Raw genomic sequence first — 17275 nt, forward strand, 5'->3', positions numbered from 1 at the left:
TGTATTACTTTCCCATTTCAGTCTTATTTCAAATAGTGAAGATTAATATGAAGCACATCTAAAGTATGAAATGAAGAGTTTTTTGAACATTCAAAGAAATGTCCAGGAAAAATAAATTGTTTTTAACAAAATTCAAAGAGATGTAACATGAAAAGACAGAATCAACAACGAAAAGGCTTCCTTTTCTACCATATTATTCCTTTTGGGGGGTGTTATGAACACAAAAAGAAAGTCTATAGGCAGGCCTGCTTTTTACATTGCAAGCATCAACACCTTTTAGGGACAAATCAGACACTATCCTGGCCCCCCCGCACCCTTTCCCACCCCCACCCCACCCCCAGTTTAGGATGAGAGGCAGCTCCTGCCTTGTCTGTAGTTATAATGCTTGTTTCTATTTCATCACGGTTGTGCAATAATTTCCCCGACTGCCTGAGGACAGCTATGCCCCCGCCATTTGTGCCTAGGCCAGTGTTTATCCAACAGTCAAATCACCTCCATCCAGCCTATATACCATGAATACTGCCAGTCTCGCTGTGAGAAAGGATAATGAAAGAGAGCAATTTCGGGAAGGGTTCAAAATCGATGCCACCAAGAACGAACATGATGCTAGTAAGATGTTCATCGGGGGACTTTCCCAAGAAATAAGCAAGCAGGTACTTCTGGAATACTTGTCTAAGTTTGGTGAAGTAATAGACTTTATTATAAAAACAGACCCAAATACCGGTCTGTCTAGGGGATTTGGATTCGTGCTTTTCAAAGACAGTGCCACAGTAGAGAAGGTGCTTCGAGTGAAAGACCACAAAGTTGATGGCAATAAAATAAAATTTAAAAGGGCTAAAGCCCTGGAATCTCAATTCCCCAATAAAAAGATTTTTGTGGGTGGGCTGAACCCGCGGATGTCTGAAGAAAAAATAAGGGCTTACTTTGGCACATTTGGGCAGATAGAGGCTATAGAGCTTCCACTGTGTTCCGACACTCAGGAAAGAAGACCTTTCGGCTTTATAAAATACAGGGATGAAAACCCCGTTAGAAAGGTCTTAAAAACCAGGTACCATTTCATTGGCTCCAGTCGTTGTGAAGTTAAAATGGCATACCCTAAAGAATATACAGCTAGACAGTTGAGTAAAAGAAAGACTATAGCTAAAGATAGTACAAGAAAATCAGTTCCAGCTGTGGAGTTAGAAAACAATTGGAGAGGAGGAGGCAGCCCAAGCTTCCACACTGTGGCTAACCCCGATGCTCAAGAAGCCAACCAAGATGCCCACAGAGCTGACTCATATACTTCTAGAGCAAACTCGGATGTACCTTTGGCAACTGTCCGTGGTTTCAGGGATACCCCCAATGCTTTCCAGTCGAACTCTAATGTTTTTGTGACAAATTCAACTACTTTCATGGCAAGCAGTAATACTTTGAGGTCAAGCTCAAATACTGTATGGGTAAGCCATTGTGCTCTGGAGGCAAACCCAAATACCTTCTTGGCAAGCCAGTATACTCTTCCAAACACCTTAAGAATAAGCCAATACACTTTGGGAACATACGCAAATTCCTTAGGAGTGAGCCAGTATGCTTTGGCAGCGTTTTCAAATACTTTCGGGATAAACCAATATGCTTTGGGGGCAAATCAAAATGCTTTCTGGACAAACCAGTATCCTTTCGGAACATACTCAGATGCTTATGGGATAGGCCAATATGCTTCTGGAACAAGTCCAAATGCTTTTGGGGCAGGCCAGTATAGTTTGGGTACCAACTCAGATACCTGCAGGACAAACTGCTATGCTCTTGTGGCAAATCCATACAATATCTGGACAAACCAAAATGTTTTGGCGACAAACCCACATGTTTTCAGGATAAGCCAGTATGTTCTTGGGGCAAACCCAAGTGCCTTTGGGTCAAGTCAGTATTCGGTGGGAGCAACCCAAAACAGTTTTGGACCAAATCTACATAACTTCGGAGCAAATGGAAACTTTTGTGGGGCAGCTGGAAGTGGTGGAAGTACTGGAGGAGTTAATTTTTCTCAAGTATATGGCAATTTCCTGAATGTCTGGAATACACTGCCAGCTTTTCACGGCCCTGATGATGATCATTTCTCCCTCTACAGTTATGGGGCTTATGATGCAAGATCTGCACCTAATTACAATGTGCAAATAAGCTTGTCAACACTCCCTGGGAATGGTTACCAGAGAATTTATTCAGCGTTTTGAAGCCTAACTACAAATCCTCTATCCGAGGACCATTCTGTCCAACAATAAAACATTCAGTAACTTATATGAAATGGCCCAACTACTGATTGATTGGACATTGCCACTATTTGCAGCAACTTTTGAAGTATCAATACATTTTCTATCACCTTTAACCATTGGACCTACAATAAAAAGACAAAGGCTTGAAACTAACTTGCTGAAGTTAGTTTGCTGGAAAATAAACATTGAAAACATTTATTTTTGAGTGACTGCTGTTTTGAATTGGGTTATTCTTTTGACCTTTACATGTGTTTTGCTGCAGAGAGGGAAGAGACATTTATTACTGCCCCCTTATCTTGAATTCTGTGTTGCTGTATTTGGGTTAGAGGTACTCATACAGTCCATTCAACTAGTTAATTTCAGTGAATAGAAACAAATTGCTTCTGAATACTTTCTGAAAAATATATTTTTATGTTTGTTGCATGTCCCAAATGTACACATTCTCATGATGTGAAACACAATCACTATTGCAAACGACTTTTACTTTTGTGAATTCTATTGTTAGTTAATCCAGGAATTTCCCCTTTACCTTATGACAACACAGTTTGACAAGCTTATAGTTTCCTAATTAGAACTCACAAGTTGTATTCCTTGGTCTTTATTCTGGCTCTGTTTTTACCCTTATTTTGAGACAGAGACTTATTAAGTTACATAGGCTACCCTTTAACAAGGTGACTTTGAACTTGAAATCCTTCTGCCTCAGCATTACTTGGTTTTATTTCTAAATATTCAGTGATTTTTCTCCCTCAGTCTACCTTCTATTTACAGGGATCTATTCTATGTCAGAAATTAAATTCAGGGAAACAATCCCAAGAGGATAGAATTATACCTAATTATTAAGAGAAATTTTACAAAAGATGGCTTGCCCAGCTATCTAAAATGTATCTTGGCCAGGGGCTTACAGGAGGGATAAGTGAAGTGAGTTGGCCTTTGCCAATAATATGCGAGGAGGCATGCAAAGTTGAGAATAAAGACAGCACTCATCTTAGTAACACAGAATTTTCTTGTTTGGTTGGTTGGATATTTAGTTTGATATTGTGTTTGCTTGTTTGATTAAGAGTAGAAACAGGGTGTGTGCATGATTACTAAGGAAAGGGTAGTAAAAAGGGCTAAAACATTCTCAGCAGCAACATAACAAACCATCAATGTGAATTCTATATATTTCAATTTTTCAAGTAAATAGTCATTGTTTTTAAAGGAAAAGTTTTAATGCTAAATATAATATCTAAATACTATCAAAAATCTGTTTCATCATGTAATCAAAACATTTACTGGGACAACAAGTCCTTGCCATATTAGCAATTTAGAACTAATATCTTCTAAAATGCACATGGACAATGGAAGTTTTGGCATATTAGTGGAATTGTGAACGAGATATTGTTAGCAAGGTTAATAAACTCATGAGATCAAATAATGTAGACCATCCATACCCCTAGATCCCAAACATGAGAGAAATTAGAATGTGCAGTTACTCACTGAAGGAGGGAAAACATATAGCCTTAAGGAGCTATGAGAGCCCAAGTTACTCCATAAAGGTGCATACTCCACAAAAATATCCTAGTGTTCAAGATTCTGTCTTCTGAAACAGGCCAGGTACCAAAAGCCTCTGGAACGACTTTGTGGGTTAGGAGCTGACCTGGCTTTCACTCACCACTGTGAAGATACTGAACACAACTTCAAGGAATTCTAGTGTCTCCAAGTGGAATATATGTGCAAACTCTGACCAGTTCTCTGTGACCTCACCCTATCTCAGCTTACATCATAGAACCCCTATCAGGCTGGTTCCTTCTGGAGTTACACTCAGAAACATTGAGCATCTCGAATTTATATTTTCATATGGCCTCCTAGAAATCCAAAATAAATAAATAAATAAATAAATAAGTAAATAAATAAATGAATAAATGAATAAATGAATAAATGAATAAATGAATGAATGAATGAATGAATAAAAAATGAATAAACGAATAAACGAATAAATAACGAATAAATAAACGAACAAACCAATAAGCGAATATGCAAATTAGTGAATAAATAATGAATAATAAATGAATAAATGAATAAATGAATAAATGAATAAATGAATAAATGAATAAATGAATAAATGAACAAATGAACAAATGAACAAATGAACAAATGAACAAATGAACAAATGAATAAATAATAATGAATAAATGAATAATGAATATAAAATGGCCTGATTACCTGATTCACATGCTGCCCCAGTAGATTCATTCTTGCACCATTTTTATTGTGTATTTGATTTTCTTGTTTGTTTGTATGTTTTAGTTTTTTTGTTTGTTTACTTTTTGTTTTTATTTTCCTTCTGTGAAAGTCTTCGGTGTCTGGCATACCAACATACTTGGTGGTTATTTTTCCTGTACCAATCTTTCCCTTGGTTATCTTTAAGCTGTTCTTAGAATCAGAAATGTTGCCAGACTCTTGAGGCAACACACTGGATAGCACAATATTCACTTTATGAAAACCCACTGTTAGAGGAGGACAATTTTTATTCAAACAAAGCTGGAATTTAATAGGATTGAATACATTGTATTGAAGCCAATAGCAATCATGAATTATAGATTCTTTGTAAAGTGCAAGGAAATCATAGACCTTGGGTCTGCTTACAAATTTGAGATAAACTTAAAAGAAACCCGATATCTAAGAGTCACATTTTAAAGGTCTTTAAAATTTACCAGCATTTCTGGTTACAAGGTAATTCGTAGATTAAATGCAGTAAAACAGGAAGAAATAGATAATGTAATTTTACTTTTGAAATATGGGTAGACAGAATTCTGGACATAGGTAAGTATGGAATTTACTTAGAAATTAGAGGGCACTTTAATTGTTCATGCCACATTGATCTTACGTGCTTAAAAAATATTTTTCAGTCCCCTCCACACATTACATCCTCTTCATAGGGGATGCCCTAACTACATAGTGGGTTAGATTCTTCCATCCATATCATCAATGTTGATTGTTATACTGTGTGAAATAGACAAGCTATGGAGGAAATATAGATGCCAGCCCCACTGGATGAATTTCTTAAAAATGAGAGAGAGAGAGAGAGAGAGAAGGAGAGAGAGAAGGAGAGAGGTATTTCTCCTCAAATTGTGTTAGGTGAGACAAGATAAAATCAAAATGACAATTGTCAAATTATAATTTTAATAAGGCACATTAAATAAAAGGAGATATTTTGGAAGAGTAAGGGCATCAGCAGGGGGTTCTGAGAAGATAGAAATGGAGGAGAGTGGAAAGGATGAAGATGGTTAAAGGTCCCTATTGACCTGTGCAGAGTCACAACAAAGCCCAGTGACTTGTACATTTAAAGCACATTGGTATTAAGTAGCTGATTCTAAATGATGGTTTGATTAAATTGGGAATTTTAGCTTCAAGATACTATTAAATTTATTTATATGTTTCTACTCTCATGTGGATGTTGCATTTTGAGCTGGATATGGGTGACAGGATATGCCAAAGTGATTAAGTTTTGTATATCAATATGCATCAAAAAAAAGTCACTCAGTGGGCTGCCATGCTTTCACAGGGAAGAAAGTAGCTAGTGATTTTAATTGTACATGAGGTAGAAAGAATAATGCCCCCACACTACTATAGATTTTCAAATATCCACCTTCATATAATGCTTCAATGTGTTTCCGCAAATGTAATTTTCTGTAGACTAATCCTCAGGTTTTAATATATTTGGAAAAATTGGACTGGGTCAGGAGGGATAGGACCTACAAATAAAAATCAATGAATAATGCTGTCATAGAAAAGGTTTAATTATGACAGGGAGTTTGTTTCTCTGTTACTAGCCCATTGGATCCCTTCTGTGATGGGAACATCCAACGAGAATTTCCTCATCTACTGATGGTGTCTTCATCTTGAATTTCCTGCCTCCTGAAAAGAAGTCATGCAAAATATGCTTCATTATATACTAAAAATCAGTGTCATTCTTTTTGTCAATACAAGATGTATGATTATGTCTCAAAATCATGAGCAACTGGGCCATAGAGGAAAAAAAATAGGCTATTTGTGCTGACTAAAGACGGGATGAGTTCAGTGTTATCATGTGCTCTCTTCGTGAAAGAAAGCAGCATAGCAGGTGAGAATAGATCAGAGAAGTACAGCCCAGGAGGGACTCAGCCATCTGCTGTTGGCCTTGGAGATATAAAGGAACACTACATAAAGGATCCCTAGAAAGAGTGCCAGCCACTGCTTTTAGCTAGTGGAACCAGTTTTAGAATCATCATTTTCTAGATTTTAAAAGAAAACAAGATTTCTAGATTTTAAAAGAAAACAAGATTACTCTAATTTACTATGGCCATTTGATACATCAGTGATCATCAACAAGGTGTACAGTTTTGGACAGAAGTATGGGGACTCAGAAAAAGCCTGTTCTTGGAACTCCCTCTGCCTTCAAGTGTGGGAGACATCTTCCCAGCAACACTAGTAAACACTCTATATTGGTAATGGTACCCCCATCCTTTCCAGATTAGTGGTTTTCAAACCATTGGTTGAAACTCCTCTCAGGGCTCAAACAACTTTTTTAAAAGTGTCCCATATCAAATATCTTGTATATAAGATATATACATTATAATCGATGACTATAACAAAATTATAGTTTGAAGTTGAAATGAAATAACTTTATGGTTTGGGAGCTGTATTTTAAAGGATTACAATATTGGGAAAATTGAGTATTTCTATTCCTGACTACTCTAAATCATGCCTGTCAGTATCATCTGGAGGAATAACCCCCTCTATTCAATCTGGAACTCCCGGAAAAATTAATACATCACCCAAAATTATGAAAGTTAAACAGCGGCTGTACCATAGTCTATAAGCAGGGCATGGTGACATATTAAGCAAATGAGGAAAAAAAAGTAAATCACTGTGACTCCATGATATTTTGCCAAATGAGAAGCAGAGGAGTAAAAGCATTACCCAAGTGGTGACATCAAGAGGAAAGCATTGTCAGAATAACTAGCAAAATTTTTAAATACAACCCTAAAGTCTGGATTTAAATTAGGTGAGAATCTTCCAAAACAAAAGGAAGTGCAGAATCTTGAAGAAGGAGTTGAGGAAACAAGAGAAAAGCAAAAGGGAATTAACCAAATAAAAACAGTAAGAAGAAGTAGGTATGAAAGACATATCTGGGTAAGATGAACAGAGAAGTGGAGGTTAGAGGAGGCAGAAGGGACTGAGATGGCTCACAGCTTAGGAACACTGGTTGCTTTTGAAGAGGAACAGGGCTCAATTTCTAGCACTCATATAGTGGTTCACAACAATCTGCAATTGTAGTTCCAGAGGATCTGATCACACACACACACACACACACACACACACACACACACACACACACACACACAGACAAAGACACAGAGATACACAGACACACAGACACACAGACACACACAGACGCACATACACACACATATCCCATAGAGAAAAACTTTTAAAAATCATTTACATAACAAATAAAAAAAAAACACAGAAGAGCCTAATATAGAGTATTCCCATTTAAGACTAGCATTCAGAAGCAGGCTGGTCTGTGTTAGTTTAATACCTTCCTGCATCATATGCTTTTTCAGAATTTTACGTTTTTTTTTTGTTTGTTTGTTTGTTTGTTTGTTTTATTTGTTTTTTTTAGGTTTGAAACACTGACCAAAACAATAAGGCAGACAATCTAAATGTACCAACATTCTTCTCCCTCTGCCTCTCCCTTTCCCTTTCTCTCTCCCTCTTTCTTTCTTTCTTTCTTTCTTTCTTTCTTTCTTTCTTTCTTTCTTTCTTTCTTTCTTTCTTTCTCTCTCTCTCTCTCTTTCTTTCTTTCTTTCTCTTTCCTCCTTCCTTCCGAATTTTATCTCTTTGTCTCTCTCTTTATTTTTTGTCTTTATTTGCTTTTTTCTTTTTTTCTATCATTTTCTCAATCTCCCCTCATTCCTTCCTTCTTTCTTTCCTCCCTTCCTCTCACTTTCTCTCACTCTCTTCCTCTTTCATTCTTTTCTTTATTTCTTTGTTTCTTTCTGTATTACTTTCTCTCAATCTCTAAACAGATATAAATATTTCGAAATGATCCCATGCATCCTATTTGATCACACAGGACAAGGCTGAAGTTAATTAAAGCTTAAATTAAAAACCAAACACTTAAATAAAATAAAATCATTTAAAAAATAAAGAAAACACTAAAAATACAATAGAAACCTGAAAAAGAAGAAACTCTAAATCACTTTTCTAAAAATTCTACAAATCCTTTTAAAATACCATAGGAATCTAAAATGAATACACAAGAAGCCGAAATATCCCTAAAACCTTTGCTTATTTATGTATTTATGTATTTATTTATTTATTTATTTATTTATTTATTTATTCATTCATTCATTCATTCACTCATTTATTTATTTTAAATTTATTTTGTATATTTTGTAAATTCTCTCTTTCTCCCTATGTTTCTGTCTCTGAATCTTTCTCTCTTTATCCCTTCCTCTATCTCTGTCTCTGTCTCTGTCTCTGTCTCTCTCTGTCTCTTTCTTTCTTTCTTTCTTTCTTTCTTTCTTTCTTTCTCTCTCTCATCCTTCCTTCCTTCCTTCTTTCCTTCTTTCCTTCCTTCCTTCCTTCCTTCCTTCCTTCCTTCCTTCCTTCCATCCATCCTCTCTCTCTCTCCCTCTCTTTCTTTTTTCTTTTTCTTTCCTTTATTGTTTGTTTTTTTCTAATTCTCTCTCTCTCTCTCTCTCTCTCTCTCTCTCTCTCTCTCTCTCTCTCTCTCTCTCTCTCTCTCTCTCTCCCTCTCTCCCTCTGTTAATTATTTTTTGAGTTTTTTTGATTTGGTTTTTCTGTGTATCTCTTATTGTCCTCCGCTTCCTGTAGAGACCATGCTGAACTCTGATTAAAAAAATCATTTACATCTGCCTCTCAATAGTTGGAATTAAAGGCATGTTCAACACAGTCTGGCAAAACCAAAACAATGAAACACCAAAGATAAAACCCTAATTTTTTTTTTGGAAAAAAGAGAACAACAAAAATTACAACAACAACAGAAAAACTACAAGAAATACAGTACAATACTTCAAAAAATAAAATCAGTTAAAGCATAAATTAAAACCGAAACCCTAAAGTATACTAACATAATTAGAAAAAACAAACAAAACAAAACAGAACAAAAAAAAAATACATTAGAATCTCGAAACCAGAAACTCTAAATTACTATACTAAAGTCCCTAAAAAATTTGAAATACCCTAGAAATCTGAAAAGAATACACAAGAAGCCGAAATATGCCTAAGATATTATTTATTTATTTATTTATTTATATTCATAATTATTTATTTAATAAATTTTGACTTTCTCTCTTTCTATCTTTCTTTCTCTTTCACCCCTCTTCCTAACTTTATCTCTCTGTCTCTTTATTTCTTGTCTTTATTTGTTTTTTTACCTTTTTTCTATCTTTTCCTCACTCTCCCTTCCTTCATTCTTCCTTCCTTCCTTCCTTCCTTCCTTCCTTCCTTCCTTCCTTCCTTCCTTCCTTCCTTCCTTCCTTCCATCCTATCATTATCTCTCACTCTCTCTGTCTTTCTTTCTTTTTTTTAGTTCTTTGGTTTTTTTCTATATTACTTTCTCTCTCTGTCACAAAGATATAAATATTTCGAATTGATCCCATGCATCTTATCTTATCACCTAGGAAAAGGCTAAAGTCAATTAAACCTTAATTTAAAACCCAAACACTTAAATACACTAAAATCATTAAAAAAAAAAGAAAGAAAACACTAAAAATACATTAGAAGCCTGAAAATCAAGAAACTCTAAATCTCTATTCTAAAAACTCTTCAAATCTTTTTAAAATACCATACAAATCCAAAAAGAATACACATGAACCTATAATATCCTTAAAACGTTTGTTTGTTTGTTTATTTGTTTTAAATTAATTTTGTAAATTTTATAAATTTTGTCTTTTTCCCTATGTTTTTTTCTGTCTCTTTCTCTCTTTCTCCCTTCCTCTCTTTGTTTCTTTCTTCCTTTCTCTCCCTCTTCGATCATTCCTTCCTTCCTTGCTTCCTTTCTTCCCTCCTTCCTTCCTTCCTTCCTTCCTTCTTTCCTATATCTCTCCCTCTTTTTCTTATTTTTTTCTTTTTCTTTCCTTGTTTGTTTTTTTCTTTCTAAATTTCTTCTCTTTCTCTCTCTCTCTCTCTCTGACCTTCTCTCTCTCTCTCTCTCTCTGTGTGTCTCTCTCTCTCTCTGACCTTATCTCTCTCTCTCTCTCTGTGTCTCTCTCTATCTGTGTCTCTTTCTCCCTCTGTTTTTTTTTTTTTTTGAGGTTTTTAGATTGGTTTTTTCTGTGTATCTCTTACTGTCCTCCAGCATCCTAAAGAGACCATGCTGAACTCAAAGTAAAAAAAAAAAAAAAAAAAAAAAAAAATCACTTACATCTGCCTCTCAATAGTTTGAATTAAAGGCATGGTCAACACTGCCTGGCAAAACCAAAACAATGAAACCCTAAATATAAAACCCTAAATTTTTTTTGGAAAAAAGAGAACAACAAAAATTACAACAACAACAACAAAACTAGAAGAAATACCGTAAAATGCATTAAAAGATGAAATCACTTAAAGCATAAATTAAAATCGAAACCCTAAAATACAGTAACATCATTAAAAAAACAAAACAAAACAAAACAGAACAAAAAAGAAACATTAGAAGCCTGAAAAACAAAAAAAATCTGAATCACTATACTAAAGACTCTACAAAACTTTTGAAATACTCTAGAAATCTGTAAAGAATACACAATAAGCCAAAATATGCCTAAGATATCTATTTATTTATTTATTTATTTATGATTACTAATTTATTTAATAAATTCTGTCTTTCTCTCTTTCTTTCTCTCTCCCTTTCTTTCTTTCTTTCTTTCTTTCTTTCTTTCTTTCTTTCTTTCTTTCTTTCTTTCTTTCTTTCTTTCTTTCTGTTTCCTACTTCCTTCCTAACTTTATCTCTTCGTCTCTCTTTTTCTTTATTTTTTGTCTTTATTTATTTTTTCTATCATTTTTCTCACTCTACCCTCTTTCCTTCATTCTTTCTTTCCTTCCTTCATCTTTCCTTCAATCCTTCCTTCCTTCTTTATTTCCTCCCTTCCTCTCACTCTCTCTCTTTCATTCTTTTTCTTTATTTCTTTGTTTCTATCTGTATTACTTTCTCTCTATCTATTAACAGATATAAATAAATCGAAATAATCCCATGCATCCTATCTGATCACCCAGGACAAGGCTGATGTCAATTAAAGCTTTAATTAAAAACCAAAACTTAAATACACTAAAATCATTTAAAGAAAACACTAAAAATACAATAGAATCCTGAAAATCAAGAAACTCTAAATCACTTTTCTAAAAACTCTACAAATCCTTTTAAAATACCATAGAAATCTAAAAAGAATACACATGTAGCAGAAATTTGCCTAAAATATTTATTTGTTTATTTGTTTATCTATTTATCTATTCATTTATTTATTTGTTTGTGTGTTTGTTTGTTTTAAATTATTTTTTTAATATATTATGAATTCTGTCTTTCTCCCTATGTTTCCATCTCTGAATCTTTCTCCTTTTCTCTTTCTTTCTTTCTTTCTTTCTTTCTTTCTTTCTTTCTTTCTTTCTTTCTTCCTTCCTTCCTTCCTTCCTTCCTTCCTTCCTTCCTTTCTTTCTTTCTTTCTTTCTCTCTCTCTTTCTTTCTATCTTTCTTTCTTTCTAGCTCTTCCATCCTTCCTTTCATTCTTTCTCCCTTCCTTCCTTCCTTCCTTCCTTCCTTCCTTCCTTCCTTCCTTCCTTCCTTCCATTCTTCCTTCCTTTCTTCCTACCTTCCTTCCTCTATCTCTCTCTCTTTCTTTTTTCTTTTTCTTTCTTTCCTTGTTTGTTTTTTTCTTTCTAACTTTCTATCTCTCTCTCTCACTCAGTCTCTCTCACTTTCTCTCACTCTCTATTTCTCTCTCTGACTGTCTCTCCCTCTGTTTATTAATTTTTTTTTGAGTTTTTTATATGGGTTTTTCTTTGTATATCTTACTGTTCTCCAGCTTCCTGCAAAATCATTAAAGTTCATTTTTAAAAAAAACAGAAAAAACTAAAAATAAAATAGAAGCCTAAAAAACTAGAAACTCTAAATCACTTTTCAAAAACTCTACAAATCCTTTTATAATACCATAGAAATCTAAAACGAATACACATAAAGCTGAAATATCCCTAAAACGTTTATTCATTCATTTATTTATTTATTTTTAATTAATTTTGTATATTTCATAAATTCTGTCTTTCTCCATATGTTTCCATCTCTGAATCGTTCCCTCTTTCTCCCTTTCCCTCTCTTATTTTCTTTCTTTCTTTCTTTCTTTCTTTCTTTCTTTCTTTCTTTCTTTCTTTCTTTCTTTCTCTCTCTCTCTCTCTCTCTCTCTCTCTCTCTCTCTCTCTCTCTCTCTCTCTCTCCCTTCCTTCCTTCCTTCCTTCCTTCCTTCTTCTTTCTTTCTTTCTTTCTTTCTTTCTTTCTTTCTTTCTTTCTTTCTTTCTGTTTCCTCCTTCCTTCCTAACTTTATCTCTCTGTCTCTCTTTTTCTTTATGTTTTGCCTTTATTTGTTTTTTCTTTTTTTATCTATCAATTTCTCACTCTCCTCTCCTTCCTTCCTTCTTTCCTTCCTTCCTCTCACTCTCTCTCACTCTCTCACTTTCAATCTTTTTCTTTATTTCTTTGTTTCTTTCAATATTACTTTCTCTCCATCTCTTATCAGATATAAATATATCGAAATAATCCCATGCATCTGACCTGAACACCCAGGACAAGGCTGATGTCCATTAAAGCTTAAATTAAAAACCCAAACTTAAATACACTAAAATCATTAAAAGAAAAAAAAATAAAGAAAACACTAAAAATACAATAGAAGCCTGTAAATCAGAATGTGTCCACTCGTAAGTTGGGTCGACCCAATGAATGGCCACACATCCATATGCATTTAAGCGGCAATAATTCAACTTATTGGGCTTTCAAACAAACATAAGTATGAAGTAGATGGGGTTGAATTGATGAGTACATATGGGTATTGGGAAATACTGGGAAATGAAAAGTAGATGTGATCATCCTTCATTGTATTCCTATATGAAATTATCAAAAATAAAGAAAAAACATTAAAAATGAGTTGTTTGTTTCTAAACACACTAAGTACATAAAGGTCATTTTTAATACTTATAAATATGAATTTCTGCCCTTTCCAATTTATAACCCCTATGACAATCCTGAGTGCACTATTTACTTATTCTCATGCATTAAATTATTCTTAATTTTAGTGACATAAGCTCATAATTGCTGTCATATCCCAAAGCAAGTAGACCAAAGCTCTGAGTTCAAGTTTCTGAGTGTTCTACTTTTGGCCTTCACAGAGCCTGTTGTTAATCTAATATTTTAATTATAAAGATCCTTCTTTTTGATAGCCTTTTCATGGTAGCCTCTGACTTTTTACAAATTGTTAGGCTGTCTCACTAATTACACACTGACTTGTTGCTTCTGTCTGTTTTCTGTGTGTCAGACTTGCCACAGAATATCGTAAAACGTGGGTCTTTCTTTGACTTTCACTTCTATGAACAGATAACATGACCAAGGTACTCTTATAAGGACAACATTTAGTTGGAGCTGCTTACTGTTTCAGAGACTTAGTACATTACATCAAGAAGTGAGCATGGCGGTGTCTGGGCAGTCTTGGTTTAGGAGGAGCTGAGAGTTCTACAACTTCATCTGAAGGCTGCTTGCAGAATATTGACTTACAGTCCTCTAGGATAAGGGTCTTAAAGCCTACACCCACAGTGACACAGCTAATCCAAAAAGACCACACCTACTTCTAATAGTGCCACTCCCTGAGATGAGCATGTACAAACCATCACAACATGAAGTTCATTTCATAGAGCTGAGCAAGTAAAAAGGCCTCAGTAACAGCGAAAGGGAGTGGAATTCCCAGTGTTTTGCAACCCAATCATTTTGTTTTATTTTGCTCATTAGAAACAAATTATTATGTTCAGTCTATACTCCTATATAAAGGATGTGACACTAATATGTAGTCCTGTGGTCACTGGGACTTATACATGAACCTGTGTATTATATTTAGTAATCATCTTTAATTAAAAAGTATATGCTTATGTTAATTATATTTAATAGATATTTTTGATCACTTACCTCCTAGAAGGATAGAAAAAAGGTAGAGATACTGAACTATTTGTTAACAATCTAAGGGTTATTGAAGTATTTATTTATGGACAGCACTGTTAAAAACATCATTTGAACTTAGTCACATAACCTCTAAACTAATTAAAAATATATGATATTAATACAATTTGCTTAAACATTACCTGATTCAGATGCTTAGATAAAAAGCATGGAGCACAGATTCCAAACACATAGTCTAATCCTCTACATATCATCCAATTCTTGGCAACAACAAGTAAACCACAAATGTCCCACCCAAGTTTTGCTACCCATATTCTTGGGACACTGACAATTAGTGGTTCCTAGATCCTTAGCACACATCCCAAACTTCCTTTGTCATCCTTTAGCTCTGAGTACTGACAGATAAGGAGTCACCAGACCCTGATACTGGGCCTGAATTTCCCCAAGATCCAGGTGTGGACCAAGCCACAATGCACAAATGATTGGATCCCTGTTTCAAATTGCACTCTAAAACTAACTCCAGATGTGGAAGTCAAAGCACAGAAAGAAAGAAAAGAAGAGCAGAAAGATACTTTACCTCTCGTAAAAGTTACAAACCACATCATGATGCCCCCAGTGAAAATAACCTTGAAAACCTACCAGAAACATTTTAAATAAATAGTAAATCATGTTCAGATGACAAGAATATATTCCAGGATAATAAAAGGAGTTGATTACTTAGTACTTACCTTTGAAATGTGTTCAACCCAAGTTATAAAGCCTTTAGAGGGGGACCATGGAAGACATAGTGTTGTAACACTTTTAGGTAGTAAGCTGATTATTTTCAAGTACAGCATTGACAGTTTATGGAAAATGTTTCTAAAGCTTATGATCCATGCAGGATTGGGGATATTTAAACTCTCCAGTATTTTATCGGTATAATAATTTCAATAAAAATAGGAAGAGATGAGGTAACACTTCATTTTCTACATATGAAAGTCAAAGAATATTCTAGGACTTTCTAAAGAAACATGACCCTGGAAATGATAGATGTGACTATCTAGTTCACTTTCATTAAAATAAGGATTACAGAAAATAAATGATCAATCTATTTTTAAATTACCACTATTAGTCTCATATACTTTATGTTAAAATTGCATAGTACATTAAATGGCTATTCAATGAATGTTAGTTTTTATGCTAATTCTTGATAAAACTTACAATAAACATAATATATAACATACTGGGATTCTTGATAATATTAATAATATTTATATGCTCTAAAACCTAAATTTATTTAACATTGTATTTGCTTAAAAGTACCACGTTTATTAACATCATAAATTGAAATAAAGTTATGTTAAGATTAATTTGCATCTATACAATTTAACTATGCTCAAAATTCATCTAATTGAATAATAGCATTTTTGGAAAATTATACTCTTATTTTAAATAAGATACTTTTAACTTAGAATACAAAATCAATAATATTTTTTGAAAAACAACAGAAATACTTGTTTTGTAATATAACTAGAGAAATACTTTTTAAAAATCTCGTTCAAATAGACTAATATTATACAAGCAATACAATCTTCAAAACTTGTTAGAAGAAAAATTATATAGGTGTTTAAGTATTTCAGCATGTATTTTGAAAATGGTTTATGGCTTCTCTTGTAAAGTTTATAAAAACTGTAATTGAAATTGTGTAATAAATTTACTTGTCTATTGATCTAGCAGACACTATTTCACTATAAAAAATCTTCTTTACATTCAGAACCAGCCTTGAGCAGCCAGGATAGGAGAATATTGTGGCCAGTCATGTTTTGAAGACATGCGAGGAGCCTTATTTGTGCATTGTAATCCTCCTGAGAATTACCCAGATACTCCATTTGATTCTACACCAGGAAAGTATAAGATAATGGAAGCAGTAATAAAAAATTACCCAGATGGGCATAAAGCAGTTCTGCTGCCTGTCCTGGATCTACCACAAAGGCAGAATAGAAGGTTTTTCCTCTCTGCTTTGAACAAGGTGCCAGAAGTTTTAGAACTACCTCTTATGAGAGTATGCAAAGTAAAAACTTTTTATACAATGTATAATCAAAAGCCAGTTTCATGTATGTACTAGTATCTTTGCATGCTTGAGATTCTGAGAGACTGGAGACCCTTCAGAGAATGCTTAGAACAAAAGGTAGATGCACTACACCTGAAAAAATATTCACTGTTATGGAAGGTGAATACTTCAGGATGTGTAAATGCACCAATGATTCAAATAAATGACAACTTCTATGAGGATCTAACAACCAAGGTTATTGAAGATAATACTAATGAACTCAGAACTGGGAAAGTTCCAAAGTCTGGGCCAAGAAGTGTCTGGTTCTATTGTGAGCCATCTGGAGGCCTTCCTTCTTTGACTGAACCACCCAAACAACCTAGCATTGGTGTAGAAGAAAGACTTTAACTTATATTCACTGTAGAGATGTCACTGGAGAAATAAAATATGAAATTATTTACATTTTTTTAAAAATCCTCTTTATTTTCCTAGTACTTCCAGTTATGCATTTTGCTTGGTGAATTCTTTTCCTTTAATAATTGGTTTTCATGATCTGCTATGATAGAGTATTATCACCAATTGGTGCTTTAAAAGGAACAGTAGTGAAAGCCATTACACAGGGTCAGAGCATTAGTGATTCACTGATAGAATATAACAGAAAGACCCTGATGGCAGATAAAAATATACAGCTTTTATTTCATGTTATTATTAAGAGCCACTGAATTTAAAATGGGAAAAAAGTCAGCCACATATTACTCATTATAGCTCAAATAAATTAAAGTGCTAATTTTATATTTCTCTAATCACATATTCATTCAATATTGTTCTCAT

General features: G+C 34.0%; 1 protein-coding gene and 1 pseudogene across 1 annotated transcript; both read left to right on the plus strand.

Annotated features, from left to right (window-relative positions):
- The first annotated feature begins 472 nt into the window (after positions 1-472).
- Positions 473-2369, plus strand: LOC146999804 (uncharacterized). Its single transcript, XM_085834429.1, has one exon. It carries the CDS (start codon positions 513-515, stop codon positions 2199-2201), a length of 1689 nt encoding a protein of 562 aa, XP_085690555.1. The 5' UTR covers positions 473-512; the 3' UTR covers positions 2202-2369.
- Positions 2370-10191: 7822 nt separating this feature from the next.
- Positions 10192-16852, plus strand: LOC146999805 (NADH dehydrogenase [ubiquinone] flavoprotein 2, mitochondrial pseudogene; annotated as a pseudogene).
- Positions 16853-17275: the final 423 nt, after the last annotated feature.

This window comes from Mus caroli, unplaced genomic scaffold (genome assembly GCF_978045245.1).
Source record: "Mus caroli unplaced genomic scaffold, Mus_caroli_1 scaffold_38, whole genome shotgun sequence".
Lineage (NCBI taxonomy): Eukaryota > Metazoa > Chordata > Mammalia > Rodentia > Muridae > Mus > Mus caroli.

What these genes read in the sequence shown, in the direction of transcription:
- LOC146999804 (XM_085834429.1), top strand. Translation starts at nt 513, where the DNA reads ATGAATACTGCCAGTCTCGCTGTGAGAAAGGATAATGAAAGAGAGCAA.